Consider the following 18,475-nt stretch of genomic DNA (forward strand, 5'->3'; position numbering starts at 1 on the left):
TCCAGCATTTAATGATAATAAAAATAAAATAAAAAAAGAACAGTGGGGGGTGAGCTGGAAATATTAATGCTAAAAAGTGGTATTGAATACTTTAGCAGCCCTATGCAGCAGTCCTAAAAATCAGTTTCTGGTGTGGGCGGAAAGAGAATAAAAGAAGGATAAGGGTTAAGTAGTCATGGACCAGGAATACTACTGGCAGGTGCTTTGCATTCCTCTCTACAGGAGATGTTTCAGCTTTTCCTAACCAGACACCACTAATCACGCAAAATTATCACAAGATTAAAACATAAGCAGACATCCACTCAGGAGTAGGCAGCAAGCTTCGTATTCTTTGCATTTATGACTTGTGAGCTACATCTACGAAGGGAAGGAAGCTTTTTTTTTTCCAGATTAAGAGAACGGAAAACTTCCAGCAACCTACTGCTGCAGCAGCCCTGACAGTGTTATACACAGCACACAGGTCACAACAGTCCTGTGGTAGGAACTATGAAGCAAAAACACAATAAAAGAACTTTGAAGAACCCCTATGCCAGTTTGCTCATGTATGATAAAACCAAACCCCACTAAAAAGTAAGTCTTTTTTCTTTATTTTAAAAGAGTCTGATTGTGGAGAAGCCTAGGAATGACAAATACTTTCATACGCGTGACAGAATCTAACAGTTGGACTCACTGTCATGAGACGTTCATCATTTTGGCCAAAGCATAGACACAGTGCCTCCCCTAAAGTATCTAAATGTATTGTGGTCAAACACCAAAAAAAGCGAACTCAGCACTTTCAAAAAAATCTGTGAAATTCATAGTAGATAAAAACCAGGCTCACTCATCAGAAGACGTGAAGCAATCTTACTTACAATGTAATGAGCAAATACAATATGATGAAGAAAACCAAAAGCCATTAGAAATACCTGCTGTTCAAAACCTGAGCTGCCAGTTCTTTTGAGAGGGGAAGAACATAGAACATCCAGCCAACGATGCTCATGAAAAAAAGAGTGCCAGGAAAACAACTCCAATTTGAACAGAAACAAAATTTTACAGCCAGGCAGGTACAGAAGAACTACATGACAGAATGTGACTGCTGATCACATTTAGGTACTGAATAATAACCAACACACATCATTTTGATAAAAGTCACGTAAACATTTCTGGTCCAAGAAACAGGGTCTCTTTGATAAACTCCATTTGAACTACCTCAAAACAGGTATTAAAATTTAGGTCACATATCAGAGAGCCTTGCCAGTATCAAACATATTATGCTTTGGGGAGCTTCTTGTATTCAAGAGAAGAAACACACCATCAGTATTGCTCACCATTAAAAGATAATTTTAGATGTAGAGTTTTTGACATTAAATAATTTCTATCATGCGGTAAACTCCTATATTACATCATGAAAATATCCTCTTTAATTAATGTTACTTAATGTCAAAGTTTTAAATTTCCTTCCAGTTTAGAACAATATTACAAGTGACACTGTCTGATGACATCATTACTACAGTATCACCAGAAATGAATTTACTGACTTCTCTAGAGCCATCACAATACCCACAAAATGGTATCAGACTAACACTATGACTAATTCATTCATCACAACACACAGATGACAAACATGAGGGACACTTCCAAACTCAACAATTACTTTGCTGGTTTCTTTCAGACAGGCAAAAGAAAAGGAAATAGAAAAACGTCAGTGACAGTACTGTCGCTGTGACATTAACAGGTGCTGGGAAAATTCAGTGACGATGTTTTATGCTAATACAAAGATAAAGATTCAACTATTATGATAACATAGATCTAAACTGTTCTTTATTAGATAAATGTACAAGAAACAAATATGTAAATATGGGAAACGTCGTCAAAGAAAGATAATTTCTTTACTGTAGCCTAAACTGGATAGGGACACAAACTGAATTTACAGAACCAAGACTACACAGTTCATTTCTTCTGTAAGCACAGAGGATTAAAAACATGCTGGTATTTTCAAATGGATAAAAGATATTCTAATAAAAAGTTGGGGAGGGAATATTTAAGAAACTGGTGGTATGAAAAAACACATTCATTCTGGGCTTACCTGAATTCTCTACAGAGGAGAGGATATATAAGGCGCTTATATGCATCCTCTACTGAATTCCGTAGTATCCTCATTAATTCTGGTTTTAAAAACTGTTTTGGTCTCCACCTGCAAAAAATAGAAAAAGAAAAAAATCAAAAAATATTTTAAGAACATATGCAAAAACTCAGATAAAAAGGGAATTTTCAAAACAAAAAGACTTCTACATTGAGTGTAATGTTCTATAAACTGCAGAATTACTACAGTAATTAGGCAATGAAATCATAGCTTCAAATATGAATAGAATGAGAAGTTGCTCAGGTTTTGCTGTCAGACATGGGACCTATCTTTTCTTTTTTTTTTGTAGGTATTAGAATGCAGTCATATTTTATCTTTTAAATAAAATATTTACAAAATGTTACTCTTCACTTTAAGAAGTCAAAGCTTACTATACCTGAATTAAGGACTTGGTTCCATATTACCACTAGTGTTGCATTATTTGCTATTCCTTTATACATAAAAAAAACTAATAAATATCTTCTGTGTCACTGCAAAGTTATTGGTGTAAGGCAATTGTGTCCAGACAGAAATTCAGGAGCTAAACTAACATCAATTAATGAAACTCAATTCATATTTAATTTGGAATGCTTTAACTATCTCTATTCAAACTCAAAAAGAAATCTATCAGTTTTGCAGTAGTCCTTAAACAAAAAATAACCATTTACAAATTTTTTTTCTCTTCTACCTGTTGCTGATATATTTAAAGTATACATAATATTTTAGAAAAACAGAAAATGAAATAAACAATACCAAACACACATAAGTCTATTTCCCAATTTTTTCTAAGCCGAACTCTTTGGATCATTCCCTTTTCTAAGGAGACTTCACAGTGATCATTGCCATAAAGGCGATTACTTCAAATTTTGTCCTAAAATACACCTCAGTTTTTAAGCTCCCCAGAACCGAGATACCAGGTATTTATTCCACTGATTTTTTTATTTTGGGCAATGTTACTGGTGGGGAAAGGAGTAAGTCCTTGAACACGCACAGCTGACTGAGTTTGTCCACCCAACAAGAAGGGAGAAAGATTGAGGAGATGCAGCCAGATATCATATTTCTGTTTGAGTAAACACTATCAACATTTTCTATTACAGTCCACCTGTTTTACTTTTTTTTTTTTAAAATACTGGTAGCATTCTGAGTTTTCTTCATTTCATGTATTTTTTTTTACATGCCTGGGTCACTAACTGCAAAGTGAGATACATATATTTTTTTAATGTGCCTGGGTAAGTTTGGTAAGTTTTTTTATTTGTTCGGCTGGGTTTTTTTAAAAATGCAACATCATAGAAATATGGCCATTTGATAAAGTGTCCAGGTGCAGGCCGAGGCAAATACAGGACTGAATTTCACTTTTAACTTCACTTACTTGCACTCACTCAAAAATACTGAGAATGCTAAATTGCTCCTACCAAGACAGCTTTTCAGTTGTTTTAGGGGATATACAATTTCCTGAAACCGCTTTTCCAAGTGTCTGTGCATATAATAGTTGAGAAATGTGTGATCGAGTCAACACTGCATTAACACAGACAGACATGGAAGTGGAATTGAGCTTACCATTTAGTTTTACAACATCCAGAGTTGTGAGTGCTTAGCCACATGACCTCATCACTTTGCTAACAGTTTTTGCAAATAGTTCTATTATACTTATTTGTAACTAGAGACTCTTTCCATACCTATATAAAACTGGCAAAAGCTTTAAACCCTCTTATTGGCATCCAATTCTATAAACATGAAGTTTTTACAGGTGGCAAGTATGACTACACTCCCCCAGAAAGTATCCTCAGCGCAAATACGAATGAATTTGGAAACCTGGCAGCTGTTTCCCCCTCTCTTCCATCCACTAAAGCTAGTTAACAAAACTTTCTTCTGTAAATAGGTTATCACAGCCAATATTTTTATTACCTGCATACATACAAGTAAAAATTAAGGCAACATTCTATTAGAAATTGCTACAAATGCAAAAATATCCAAATAGCAAGTTCAAACATAGCAAGTACTGCATTTTAATCATTCCAATACTTCATGAGAAAATAGAAAAATCCACTTCACTGCAAAAACCAAAGCAAAAGCACGTGTGTATATTTTTAAAGATCATCGCAGCCTAGTTAAGCTTCCCTCTAAGAACAGATTTTTCTTGATTATTTAATCAAGAGCTGACTTTTGGAGCCCTTCAAATTAAGCCCTATTTAGAAAAACTTCATACAAATAATATCATCTTACTCTCCTCATCAGCTCTCCACGTGCGTGTGCTGACAACAGGGACCACCATAAGCATAAATGGCTTCGACAACTGATACACCTCAGAGGATGAAACCATATTTCAACAGAATTAACACGCCCACGTTAAGAACCACTAGTATTAATTAACAACTGTTGCAGAAAGAGCACAGCTAGCCTTTTAGACCTGACACATAAAAAGCAGAGCTTTGTTTTCCTCAAAGACAATATATGAAACTTGTAACAAAATGGTAATGAGAAAAAAAAAAATAGGCTTTTAAGGCCTGTACCATGGACTTTACACAGGATCTTAGAATTTTGTCTGGAAACTGAAAAAAGGTTGTTGAACACGAAACTTCATTTTCAAGTCTGCAATCTCACTTCAGAAAAAAATCTGGCCCCCTCTCCAGGAAGAAGTCCATGCTGCCCTTACACTCAAAGCCAGCTAAGCAGCCCCTCTCCACTTTTTTGCATGGCTCCTTTTTTCGTGTCCCACTTAACAACTAAGTCTTTGGGACCAGTGCAGTTCTAGTGTGAAAGGAGCTAGGTTTGCTGTCAAACCAGAGATGCCACCCATGACACCATCTTCTGGGGAAAATTACAGTCCATAGGGCCAGGCGTAAGGATATTCCCGAGTTTTCAGCACAAACTTGAATTTTAAGGAAATACAGATGCTTCTACTAAGGCTAATAAGTATTCTGAACTTGCAAAGAAAAAACAGTCATCTTAGAAAGCATCTACGTAGAGCTCAACGAAATAATGAAGAACTGTAGTCTTCCAAACCCACTTTCTATCATGGGAACATCTAATGTTAAAAAAAAAATTGCCTCAGAAGAACACATAAAGGTCAGCATATTTGTTACTAATTCAATAGGGAGTGGGAGATACTATTTTGTGGCTAGAATACTGGCCAAACTGTGTAGCAACATGGCATTTCTGGTTCTGCAACTCATTTTGTGTGTGACCTTCAGTAAATTAGTTAATACCATTGCAAAGTTTTGAAATCCTTGCCTCAAACAAAAGTTTTTAACCTTCTGCTCTCACCAGTACATCCATGCGATGAAAATAATGCAACTCCCACACTTGGACAATCATTTTCCAAGCTTGCAGGGCAGAATATGCATTTACTACTTGTCCATTCAATAACACACTTGTCAATCTAATGAGGAAGATCAGAATCTGTCCTAGATGTTAATGCACCAAGATTCACTAAAATCATTCCTTCTGAAGTTTGTGATGGTGAAGTTATCCTTAAATAGTCAAAAGCCATAAGCACATATAGCCTCATGAATGCTAAGTATTAATAAGTAGTTCCGTTTCCAAGGTCAATATTCTTGTTATCTCAGGATGACTCACAAAAGTGTAATCAACCAAAAATATCTCCATTTACATCCCACTTTCATTTGTGTAGCAGTGACAAGCTGTTCCATTATCTGTGGCTAATAGTGCTTCCAAATTCTGTCATAGACGCAGTAAAAGCAAGACTGACAGATAAGTTCTGCCTACAGAATATACATCTTGGGAGGAGGTCTGAAATGCCATTACAGATATTAAAACCAGAATAAAACTTAGGAGTGTTCAGGAATCCTGATGCTTTCCTGGGAAAAAAGAAGTTTCTTACTATTGGTTCTAGATCATATTATGTTATCTAGCCAAACGATATTTTAATTCTTTCAGAGGCTTCAATGTTGGAAACAAAACTATTAAATTTCTACTGTGAAAAGAAACATTTTTACCACATCCATTTCTTGGACTTGGTGTGGAAGAGAAATACATGCTAAGGCAGTATCACAGCATACAATTTTTTTGTTTATTCAATTTTTGGATGCAAAGGTAAATATCTCAGATGACTGAGAGACCTGTCTTTTATACATGCAACGAAGACACACAGTCTGAATTACAGTATTCTCCAGAGGACATCAAAGTGCAGTTTCAAAGAAAAAGACTGACAGAGGTATTGCATAAAACAACATATATCTAATCTAAACTTTTGCAAAAAACCCTCAAAACTATGCAGCACTAAACATCTCACTACAGGCTTAACAGAAACAATTTTAAGAGCAAATCATTAAGAAATAAAAGAATCACCCCAAATTTTTAAAAATTCATTTGCCTGGAGAATGGTGCCAGAACTCCCCAAATACGGCCAAAGGCATGATCTTTTCAGCATAATGCTACAGCAGTTGGAAATACAGAATAAGAATTATCCACTTGCTAGTTTCATCTAATTTAATAAGTATTCGTTTAAATTATTCTCTTAATGTAACGAGACATGAGGTACTTTTCACTATGCAGCTGTCTATAGAGAAAAAATACAATTTCTGTAAGAATATGTATCCATGCAGACCTTTCATTGACACACCACCAACAGAATTCATTCTTCACCCCGTCAGGAATGTTGACCTTCACTGTCAGGATCTTCAGATTTTCCCCTCGGTTAATGGCCAGAATCTGAGTGCAAACATAAATGGCAGAGACAGATGACACACAAAATATCCAAAAGATAAACTTATCAACATTTGTGTACGCACTTGCTTGACGTTCTGTAGCAAATCATGATGGTGGTACAGTAAATCAGTTCACAAAGTACTAGCATGTACAGATAATACCCACAATTTAAACACAGATTAAATCATGCTGTGGCAAAACAAATCATACATTTTTTTTCCTGGAGTCTGCAATCTCAAGATCCACTTTATCTTAAACACACTTATAATTCAAGTCTGCATAAATTTAGTTGGAGGAATAATCTTGTTTAATAACCCAAATTAAAACTCAAGAAATGAATTGAGAAGGGATTATAAACAGAACTACAGATCAAAAAAGAAAAAAAGTTACTCCGAAGCTTCAGGCTTCATTTTCCTTCCCAAGATCAATCCAAATTTAAAACTAATTATGAGTGGGAACTTGCGACACCAATGTAATCAGTCTAATTTGAAAGAGGATAGATTTTTGAGTTCTTCACACCTAGTTCATAAATAGCGAAAATATTGTAGAAACACACTTTACATTAATACTAATGCTCCAGCCTTAAAATGTATGCACATTTTTCTGGCAGTCTGGTAAACACAACTACGTGTTCACAATCTAAAGCTAAATCTGTTTGCACATAGGCTATATGTACACAGAGTTCTACTTTAAATGGAAGTCTGTGGCTCTGTATTTAAAATTGGGATCACAATACGAGTGCTGGATCCAGGAGGATGCTGGTGGGTATCCACTAGTCTGACCTCTCTAAGATGATGATGAGGGTTCATCTGAAGCAATCCTTATAGTATTTATTAAGAAAACTCACTGGTCAAGGGATTTTAGAAACAAGAGTTAGAAGCAGCTACAAATAAAAACCACATGTTTTTAGATTTTATTTCCCCTTCCAAAATACTTTAAAGTGCAAAAAAAAAAAAAAAGAAAAAAACCCGCTAGAAGTTGACATTCCTGTATGACTACACATGTTGCTGTATGTAGCAGGCCCTGAGCACTGTCACAACAGAGCATTCTGTGTCAATCATGAACTTTAATTCAATCACTAGTTAACTCAGACATGTCACATATGTTAAATACAATGGTTTAAAATGACTCCAGGACATAGTACCAATTTATATTCCTCAGCCTTACTGCTCCTGTGACATACCAGGCCTGACATATCATTGAACAACAAAGCTAATAATAAAGATTGCATGTGAAATATTATAGCATCTGGTACCTTGACTGCCAAAGCAAATGTTTTCATGTAGAGATTAGAAAGACACATTTTAACAAATCAAATGCTTTCATGTTTATTCTGATTTCATTTTTTTTTAAAAAAGAGAGAAAGTTAAATGTCAAGCTAAAATGAAATCAAAATGATGCCCACAACAGAGAATGCATCTGATAGAATTATAATGTCATCATTCAGCACACTGTTTGCAGGGTCAATATTTGCATCACATTTTGTTTCCTGGCACTCTGTCTGCAGAATGTGTCAGTCATCTGAACTTAAACCAGCTGTACTGCACTCACTAATATTTTTTACATCTTTATTCTTAAACAATCTGCCTATTCTATTCTGTGACATGCATTCAGAGAAGAACTGTCATCCAAGAAACACTCAATTAAGAAATTAATTACTTAATTTCTCCCCCTAAGATACTAAAGTGGGGTTGGGGTTCTTTTTGTTAGTTTTGGGGTTCTTTTTGTTGTTTTAGTTTTGTTTTTTAAGTAACAGGTTCAAATACAGCTATTTTATACACAAAGTAAGCTTTTCATTCTGGAGAAAGACTGTTCTCATGCAAGACTGGAACGCATCCAGGGGAGGGTTAATAAAAACATACATTTTTAAGAGAGTGAGAACAATAATTTGATCTAGTCACAAGACACATCAGACCTTATTCTGTTTAACAGAAAACTACAACATCCTTCATTTTGCATAGTTCTTCTCTGCGTTCCAGATTTACTTAGACTAACTGAATAAGTTTTGTATATTTTGCCAAGGACTTCAATTTCCAATTCCTTTTAAAGTATGAGATTGAAAATAGAGCACTTGCCTCAAACATTGCACTTTATTCATGAATTCTTTTCCTCCCACCAATTCAGTCATCTCCAAATAGAGAAAAGCAACCCCTAGGCGTACACAAACGCTGAACTGTTTACAATTAGTCAAAAAAAATCAAATAAACTCTTGAAAGACTTTCTTTCCTTAGCTGTTACATTGTTGGTATAGCTACCCAACTACATCCTAAGAGTCCAGTTAGGTTCTCCTTGCTGCCAAAGGAAGGAACTGTGGCTGAACCTCTTAACAGCAAAATGTTCCAGCTGGAAACAACCCATCCCATCATGTCAAAATCTGGAGTCAGCCTTTTTAAGCAAATAAGGTGGGTCTTTTTTTCTCCTTTCAGGTTCCGTATTTTAACTTTTTCAGTCAAACCACCTGACTCCATGCCTGATTATTTTGTGGCACAGAATGGAAGCCAGGACTACAACGTGTGCAGTGACAGCTGCAGAACCACAGAACTGTGCTGGAGCTTACTGTACACCAGTTTACCTCGCTGTAATACATGCTGCAAGGCACCCTCGTGGCTACAAATGCTTTGCTCAGAGATACAGCTCATTTTTTTAACAGGTAACATGCTGGTCTACTACCCATTGCTGTTAGTTACATAAAAACTAGAGCAGAGTTAGGGTTGTACACAGACCTTTAAGATTAAGCACTTCCATACTCAGGCAATGGCCAGTTCCAGAGCATATTTTATAGAATCCTTTATTTGCAACTGTGCAAAGAGATGATTTAAAGCCGACTTCTACTTTTGCCTCTAGCTAAATGCATTGAGAACACTTGTCTCTGCATGGTCATCAAAGGAGTAGCTTCAGAACAGTGAATTTTGCAAGTGTTTTTCAAACACAGCTATTAACCTGCAGTTGTGGGGGATTCGTAAATTTTATAAATCCCTCTGAGTTTCAGGCTTCCCTATATCTTTTTTAGGTATAAGCTTCTTTTTAAAATCCTGAACCAAACCAGAGAATTTTTTCACTTGAAGACATCTACACCTCTCCCAAACCACATTCAAGAACACATTTTTAGCAAGCTTTTTGGATGCACAAAAGAAGTATTTCTTCCAAGTCTTAGGTGAAAGAGAAACTGAGGACTTTTTGGTATTAAAAGGGATGGTTATAACCCACCCACCCCCCCCCCAAAAAAAAAAGAGGAAAAAAATGGTCATTTGCATCAGCCAGGAAGTAAGGTCAGGTAATAAAGAAATTGAAAGATATGAGAAACTTTCAAAAGTACAGTACTAGGTCTCAAGCTTAAGGAAGAAATGGCAGATAAAGAAAACACTTCTTTCTTTATTTCATCATCAAAACACAAAATGGGAGACAAAGAAAGTAACTGGAAAACTAACAAAGAACTAAAAATCAACAGAAATGAAAAGTTACAATCTTTTTACAAAGCAGGGAACTCTGCAAACCACACATGTCAGAGCTGATCATAAAATGCATTTCTTCCCCTCAACTAGTAAGAAAGAGCCCTGATGTATCTTGGGCCCTGCAATCTCAGTGAAGCACAAACAACTCATTTTTAAGATTAATAATAGAGAAATATTCAATATGTTAGAATAGGCAATAGCAGTAATATACAAATGAAAGACAACACGTAAGAGTGCAAAAACAGCCCATGATTACAGGACCACCAGCTGCAAGAATAGCGGTTATTAGTTCACTGGAGAGCCAGAATGGGAAAAGAAATAGACATTAAGATTAGTGCCAGACACAAGGAGAAATAGATCTGAAATAGATCAAGGTAGTCTTAACATCAAACAGACAACCTAAGGATGCATCCTGGATAAGAAACAGTTCAGCCACGTGGTCGGAGTGCTGACCAGGTTTGGGAAGTCTGGTTTCCAGCCCTGACTCTGGACAACAGTTTTCTCATGTAAAACAGGAAAAAAAAAAAAAAGAGGCCTCAAGTATGTAGTAAATCATACCATCATCCCATAAAACACTTATGCAAAGAGTATTGGATGCACATCTCAGTATTCACCACTATGAGTGCAGGAAAAACTAAACATTCTTTGACAGCCAAAGCATTCATTCAACAGCAAAACAATCTCCTGATGAATCTTTGTGATATGTCACAGTAGTCTAAGCGTACTCTGTTGACTTTTCCAGACTCTCTAGAAGCAAGATTTCACCAAATAGTTCCTGATAGAAATTCAGTAAATGTTCATACTGAGTACAAAAAGAACAATTACCAATTACCCCAAAGTGAACAAGGTACCTCTTCAAACATCTACAGAAGGCCTGTCTATTAAAATCACTTGTAGTGATAGTCTTTCACCTAACACCATCCATAATGCGAGGTGGGGCAAGGGTTTTAAGTCAGCCCATACGTGTTGTGAAATATTTCCTATAATAGATTCATTTCAACAGATGCAAGAAAATCCTTTATTAATTCAAAACATCACTGTTTTAAAATAGCATGCAGAGAGAAAATAAGAGCATATCATAGATATAAAAGGAAAAGCATTCTGCTGTAAAATAAGGCAGCCTTCTAAAAGAAAAGGACATTTCTGGTTGGAAGCAGCTAAGAGGCTCTCTTTTTGGTATGGGTTTGTTGTTGGTTTTTTTTGTTTGGTTTGGGGGTGGTTTGTTTTGGGTTTTTTTCTTAAAGGTAGGTAATTGTGACTAAAATAAGAGACAATTTACTTGGTGATTGATAATGAATCGGGTCAAAGGTCTTGACAGTTGCACTGAGCACATCATATTTCAACCTTTGAACTTCAGGAAGAGGGGCTGCCTAGCTATCAAGTCGTCAGCTAGGAAGTTTGCTTTGTCCCTCATTTCTTTTTCTAATCATACAGGTCTAGGCCTGGGGCTTTGGATAACCAAATACGCCTTACAGAAGGGAATACTAAGGACTTGCAAAACCACCCCATATTTGGGGTAGTGCACAGGATGTTCTCCGGAGCCTATTTCGATTGTTCAACTTTTACACAAAGTTGCTGCTGACAAGAGCTGCGCTTTTGTAGATCATCTTTGATTACAATTTTCTGAACCCTTCCCTGGTACTTCTCACCAGTTTCACCTGGCAGGTTTAGTGTCAAATGGCTAACAGCACTCTGACTTAGGGCTGCAGCAAGCATCCACAGGAAACAAAAAATAAGTTTAGACATGTTTGCCTTAATCCCACTCCTGATAACACTTGCTATGCACTTGTCATTGGGGGAACAGAGGGAGAACATGACATATGCTGAAAATAAATCACACCAATATTGAAATGTCCAATACATAAATGATTATGAATACTTGTTTAGTGAGAATTAATTAGACAGTGGACATACTGAATAAACAGCCCTCTGCTCGTTTCCTTAAAACGGAGATTAACAGCTTAGTCCTACATTTCAAGAACTCTATTACCTTTGATAACTGAAAAGCAAAATTAAGTATCTTTAGAATCAGTTTTAATCAACAAAACTCAAAAGCAAAACCATTTTTGCTACAGTTAAAATTCTAAGAAAAAAAGAAATTTGTAGGTATACCTGATGATGCTGAATGTTCTTGATACTGCAAGAAAACTCATGGTACAGTTGGAATTTATTGATGTCTTTTTCATTTACACTTTTAGATGACACTTTTGCCAAGGCTGACTGGATACAAATATACCTCTGCTGACATCTGCATAAAAGAAAAAAATGTTAATAAGGTATTTTAGCATGAAACTTGTAACAAGTCCTTAGTGCTTGTATTAAATAAAAATGAAGTTTGCAGTCAGCCTACTTACCAGTTATGTTAACTGTAATTACCTGCAGAACTGTCTTACATATCTTATGCTGAAACTGACATAACATATACTGACTGGAACAAACCAAGAGAAGAAATTCAAGCAGACCTTAAGAAAAGCTGAACACAGCCCTTCTCCTGAAGGCAATGGGTACTCAAAAGCCACCATCTGCACTTCAGTTTGGTCAACTATTTGGAGAAGTGGCAAAAAAAAAATTGTAGTTATCTATTTCACACAAATGCACATCTCTCTTGAATCTACCCAGCCTCACAATTAATTTCTTGCTTTGAGTACTCAACACCTATAAAAGTTTTCACTATTTTTAGGAGTAACAGGGATCCCAAGCAGACAGCTTCCTGAATGCTCCTTATGATTATTATACATACACTTTAGGATCAACAGGATAAACGTGTAGAATACTGTGTATCCAATTAAGGAGCTTCTAGTGGTCAAAAGAATGAAAGTGATAGTCTGGTAGAAATAGCACATTCTTTACAAAACAACCCTTTCACTGAAATGATCACATTGCTGTGCTCTTGATGAAGTTGGATATTACTCACGATAAACAGCAAACAAGAGTCATCTAAACAGAACTGAGCCAATTCAAACCAACACTACAAGTTCCTATGGCAGCACCTGTTCTTTGATAACCCTGTTCTCAGATGGCACACCGCAGAGGAAGAAAAAAAAACCAACAAAAAACAACCATGCAATTATTACTCTTTCCCCAATCCACCAGACATAACAACCTTGAAGTCATTTATATAATGTAAGAAAACAAATTCAGATAACACAGTCAAAGGATCAATAACTCCTGCTTTGAAAACAGTCAAATTTGTTTGCCTTACTGATTACCAATACCGAAATCAACCATCACCACACACTAAGTTACACTGACTGGTGCCAAGCAGTAAATTTTGGAGGAACAGCTTCAGCAGATGCACCTCTGAAAAGTTTTAGCTTGAAGGAAGTGCAAAGAGAGAAAGCTCTCCCTTACAGATCACGAACTGCAAGGGAGATGGGCTCTGTATGGAGCAGAGCCACAGAGAACGTGTCAGTCTTTGGGAGTCACAGGGTCATGCCATGCTCACAGCAGATGTCTCCTTCACCGATAGCCAGAAAAGCTAAATAAGATACCTCCAGCACAAGTAAAGGAATGAAACTAAATCAATCTCACAGTAACACTGTTTTCACATCATTTAAAATAAATTTGTTATGTATCTGTGCACCAGGAGACTGAATTTTATCATATAATCAGGAAAGTTTAGAGACTAAGAGTCAAACTTACAGTTTCCTGATAAAATCCAGTGTATCTTTATCTTTAGCGAAGATGTCAGCTAAAATATGCTGTACTCCAGCCTCTACTTCCTGGATAGTTGAAAGCCCTTAGAAGAAAACAGACTTAATTTTAAAAATACTAATATGAAAAACTACTTCATGCAACTGCATAAACACGAATAAAACATAAACAAGTTAAAAGAAAATTGATGGAATATATCAGACTGATTTGCAGAGGTTTCAATGAAGAATCCAAATTCATTACATTATTTTTTGTTAACTAAGCATCCTTTCCAAAACATCTGAAACTATTCTATTTTTAATGAGCCTAAAGTGACCAGTGCAGTATCGTAAGTCAAAATGACATTAAAATAAGAGTAAAATAGTATTTATTTCTTTCTTTGGTGCTAACAGATCTTGATATTTATGATGCAAATGAATTATTTGCAATAGTAAAATTGGATATTTGACTATATTTTTTGAGGTTGTAATAAAATGAGTAATTTCAGGAAAAATTTATAAAATTTTGCTACTTATATGGAAACTGCCTAAAATCTCTGTAGGCAATCCTGTCTTTTCTCTGTGTGACAGTTTTGTATTTCCACTAGTTTGTAGCAGGAGTTTGCACAGTGACACTTCTGAGGTTAGGGCACCCTCATTCTCTCTCACAAAACACTGTTCAAACAGTTAAGTTATAAAACATCTCCGTAGACAAAGTATTCTAAAGAGACAATAACAGCATCATTCAGCTTTCCAATACACAAACCTATCCCTCACTTCAAAAGGCCAGAAGAAGTGGCACAGTATTCTCCTTAGCAAAGCAGCTGAACTGGACCAGAACCAGAAGGTAATGAAACTGAAAATGACATCTTGTATTTTAAATCAATATATCTAACCCTGTGTCTAGCAAGTCAGTAACAAATGCTTCAGAGCAAAAAGCAAGAATTATAGAGTTGGCAGATGCAGCATTAACTGTCTCGTTAAATACACGTTATTTTTCACTCTGCTGTCTGATGGGCTAGCAATATCGATATAGAAAGAGCTTTATTAATATCTTTTTAAAAAACCCACATAGCTCTAATAACTAATATTTGTATTTAATCCAGAACCCTGCTTCTGATTGGGCTGTAGAGTCACACACTATAAAAAATTAATCTTGCCCCTTTTTTAAGAAGGGGAAGCTAAATTTACCTGCAAGAAAGAAAAATTAACAAGTGAGAATAAGGCTATGTTATTATATGCCTGAACTCAACAGAAGCTGTGGAATTTGGATCCTTAGATCTAGGACTTAGTGTTTCTTACGGTAAAAGTAATCTCATGTCAGAGCACAAAGCTAAGGGAATTATAAGACATGCATTACATTGAATATGAATTGAGACACTCAAGCACCAGAAGTGTACACGGCAATGCTATTTTAATTCTAACAGAGAATTTGAAAATAGAATAGGTGAAAACTGTTCAAGATTAAAGAATCAATCAAAACCTTCCCACTCAACATGCACCACTCACATGGGCATTGTACTATGTCAATTGCAAAATGAGCACAGATTTGTGCAGTCAGAGAAATATTTGACCATGTGTACAACTAAAAGGAAAAACAAAGTTTTCTGGTGAGCCTGCTTCCTTAACTTTCAAATATCTGGCTTTGAAACATGAACTGATGTTTTTATTTCAGTTTATTTTTAGTACAAGTTTAAAAACACTGAGAATTTAAAAGAAATGAATATTAAGATTTGCTGAAAACTTTTCTGTATGGAAAATGGCTCATCCCTTTAAAAAAGCTCCCTCTGATCTCAAGCTTTATATAGGTTGTCAAACTGGCTCTCAAGTTAATAAAAGTGACCCAATTCATAGATTTATGTAATTTCTGATGTGCCTTTGAAATGAAAACCATTATATAAACATAAGAAAAAATATTTTTAGCACAAAATTGAAAATAGGTGTACTGACTTTCAAAAACTGAAATGTTTATGCTGCAACAAATAGCACTTCCTTCTGAATGCACCCTACATAATTTATTTGGGCTTTCACAGTGAAAATTTTCTTTTGGCTCTCTAGACTCTGCCAGAATAATCTACGTACTGCTATACGAAGTAGTGACATATGTTAAAATGCAGTAATTAATTGGAATATTTGGTAACTGATTTTCAATGCAAAGTTAGGCTAATTTTATAAAAAATATTTAAATAAAGTAAAAGAATAACTGAAGTGGGAAGAGTATGGGTCAGCCTCACTAAGGAAGTTCAGTACCTTTATGTTAAAATTCAAAATGCAAGTGTTGGGGCAGGCAAGAGTAAAATTGTCTCTCAACACCATAGCGAATGTTGCTGCAGTCTTTGTATTTCATTGTCAGAGATTGCCCCCTACAGATACACCCATAACTGCATTTACAAATATACACAATTTTGCAGTCTGTATGTGACTATCATATTGTTATGTTCAAAGTTCAGAAATTACATCTTCTCCAATCCCTACTGCCATTCAGTAACAAAATAGATCTCTCACTCATTCCCAATCACCAAGGCCAGTTTTTATTAAGATATGCTTTGATGGGTGACAATAAAGAGTATGAGCATAAGCCCCTTGCTACAATCAGCATTGATTCTTCATTAAACGATTTGAATAGAACCATGGAGAGGTCTCAGGTGTGTGGTGCAGTTCCCTCTCTCTTACCAATAAATACAGATGTCAACTAGAACATCTCCAGATTTCTGTCTCTTGTGTACCAGAATTATTACTGTTTACAATACAAAAAGACAGGAAAGTTTGGAGGGCTGTTGCACTAAATGTAAACTCTTACCACATGCTGCTAGAAGAACTGTTGAATTTAAAAGAGTTGCATAACTTCCAGCAACATCAGAACAATTAAAGTGATTCCCTTTTTAAAATATTTTCAGACATTTAAAACATTACCGCTCATAGAAGCAGAAGCACTTACCTTTAGTATTGGGTTTAATGTATGAAAAGAGATTGAGCTCCATAGGATTCTGCAGGAGGGAGAGAGCAGCAGGTTCTAATCCCAACTGCTTGGCCCTCTGGGCTTTGGTACCTTTACTCCCAGTTTTATAAGGTGCAGACTTAAAACAAACACATGAAAGCCACAGTTACTAAAACGCAAGGAAATATTTCACTCATGCTATGTACTTTGCATTATGCACCATTTAGTTACATGAGATAACATTTAAACTAAGGATTATCCGAAAAAAACAAGTGTACTGACCACGTGGTCTAATTCTTCCAAAGTTCTGCAATTTAATAATGCTGTTAAAAGGCATCCAGATAATTTCCCTTCTTTCTTCAACTTTTGTATCATTGTATGAGTCTTCTTTGCAACAGTACTAAAATGCAAGAGACTGATATTAACCATCACATTTCACAGTGGATTAGAAAGACTATTGATTGTGACCTTGATTATTACACTGCTGATGCTCTCTGAAGATCATATCTCATGCTAATCCTCAACAAACCCAGTCTGATAATCCAAAAGAGTTTTTAACTATTGCTCTCTTCCTCCAATTTGTTCAAAAGTGTATCAAAATATCTTGTGGTAGCTTTAAGAAAAAACATGAAAACAATGCTCATAATCATTACTGCTACCTAGATTTTTGCAAGCTTACTGGCCTGGAAGACAAATAAAAAGGCCCTACATTAAATCCATGTCGATGAGCACTTACAGCTGTCATTCATATCAAGATAGTTCTGCAGCATCAAGTACAGGGTATCAGATTTTGAACTCTTAGACCTGCAATAGGATATCTGTGAGCAATGGTAAGCAGCAAAGGCATTTTGTTATGATTTAAATTATTTGTTCAGACAAGAAGTCTCTCTTTGGAAACACTTTCAAGCCAGGGGATAGCAGGAAGTACAAGGAAGACACCATGTTGACAGAACAGCTAGAAAGTCGGTTCCCTTGCCATCTCAAGAACATACAGCCACTCAAAAGCAAGAAGGAATGACAGCATTCTTATCGACTGCTGCAGCAAGCTTTGCTGATCATTTCTTTGCTGCAATGGTCTGAGACAGTTTAGTCTGCCTTTGTGGTACACTGCAACCTCAAGTGGTGCTCTTCACTAGAGGCTTTTCTGTTCCAACCAGGGAGTCAAGGGAATCTTGGTGATTCTTTTTCTAAGGGTGCAGCTTACATCTAACAGGCTACATATCTCCAGAACCAATAAAGTACTCTTTTAATAAGAAGTTTCTCTCTGCAGTTTTAGTAATTTTTGATTAAAAATTTGAATTGGCAATTTGGCAATTAAGTAACAAGAAATCTAGCATTAAGTAAAAAAAAAAACCAAACAACTAAACAAAACCAGACAGGTAGCCTGTAGGAGAGCTGGGGAGGGACTCTTTGTCAGGAAGTGTTGTGAAAGGACAAGGGGTAACGGTTTTAAATTGAAAGAGGGGAGATTTAGATTAGATACTAGAAAGAAATTCTTTACCATGAGGGTAGTGAGGCACTGGAACAGGTTGCTCAGGGAAGTCGTGCATGCCTGATCCCTGGAAATGTTCAAGGCCAGGCTGGATGGGGCTTTGAGCAACCAGGTCTAGAGGTAGGTGTCCCTGCCCATGGCAGGGGGGTTGGAACTACATGATCTTTAAGGTCCCTTCCAACCCAAACCATT

At 36.1% G+C, this 18,475-nt stretch overlaps 1 protein-coding gene across 2 annotated transcripts in view; it reads right to left on the minus strand.

Annotated features, from left to right (window-relative positions):
- SRBD1 (S1 RNA binding domain 1) overlaps nt 1-18,475 on the minus strand; it is a 131,709-nt gene that overhangs the window by 102,119 nt on the left and 11,115 nt on the right. For both annotated transcript variants that reach the window (XM_014951252.1, XM_014951253.1), the window contains exons 8-13: nt 17,074-17,191; nt 16,792-16,930; nt 13,864-13,960; nt 12,334-12,469; nt 6,669-6,772; nt 2,066-2,173 (exon numbers count right to left, since the gene is read on the minus strand). In XM_014951252.1, coding sequence (XP_014806738.1) covers nt 2,066-2,173; nt 6,669-6,772; nt 12,334-12,469; nt 13,864-13,960; nt 16,792-16,930; nt 17,074-17,191 — 702 coding nt within the window. The remainder of the gene's footprint in view (nt 1-2,065; nt 2,174-6,668; nt 6,773-12,333; nt 12,470-13,863; nt 13,961-16,791; nt 16,931-17,073; nt 17,192-18,475) is intronic.

Source organism: Calidris pugnax, unplaced genomic scaffold (genome assembly GCF_001431845.1).
Source record: "Calidris pugnax isolate Ruff unplaced genomic scaffold, ASM143184v1 scaffold24, whole genome shotgun sequence".
Classification (NCBI taxonomy): Eukaryota; Metazoa; Chordata; class Aves; order Charadriiformes; family Scolopacidae; genus Calidris; species Calidris pugnax.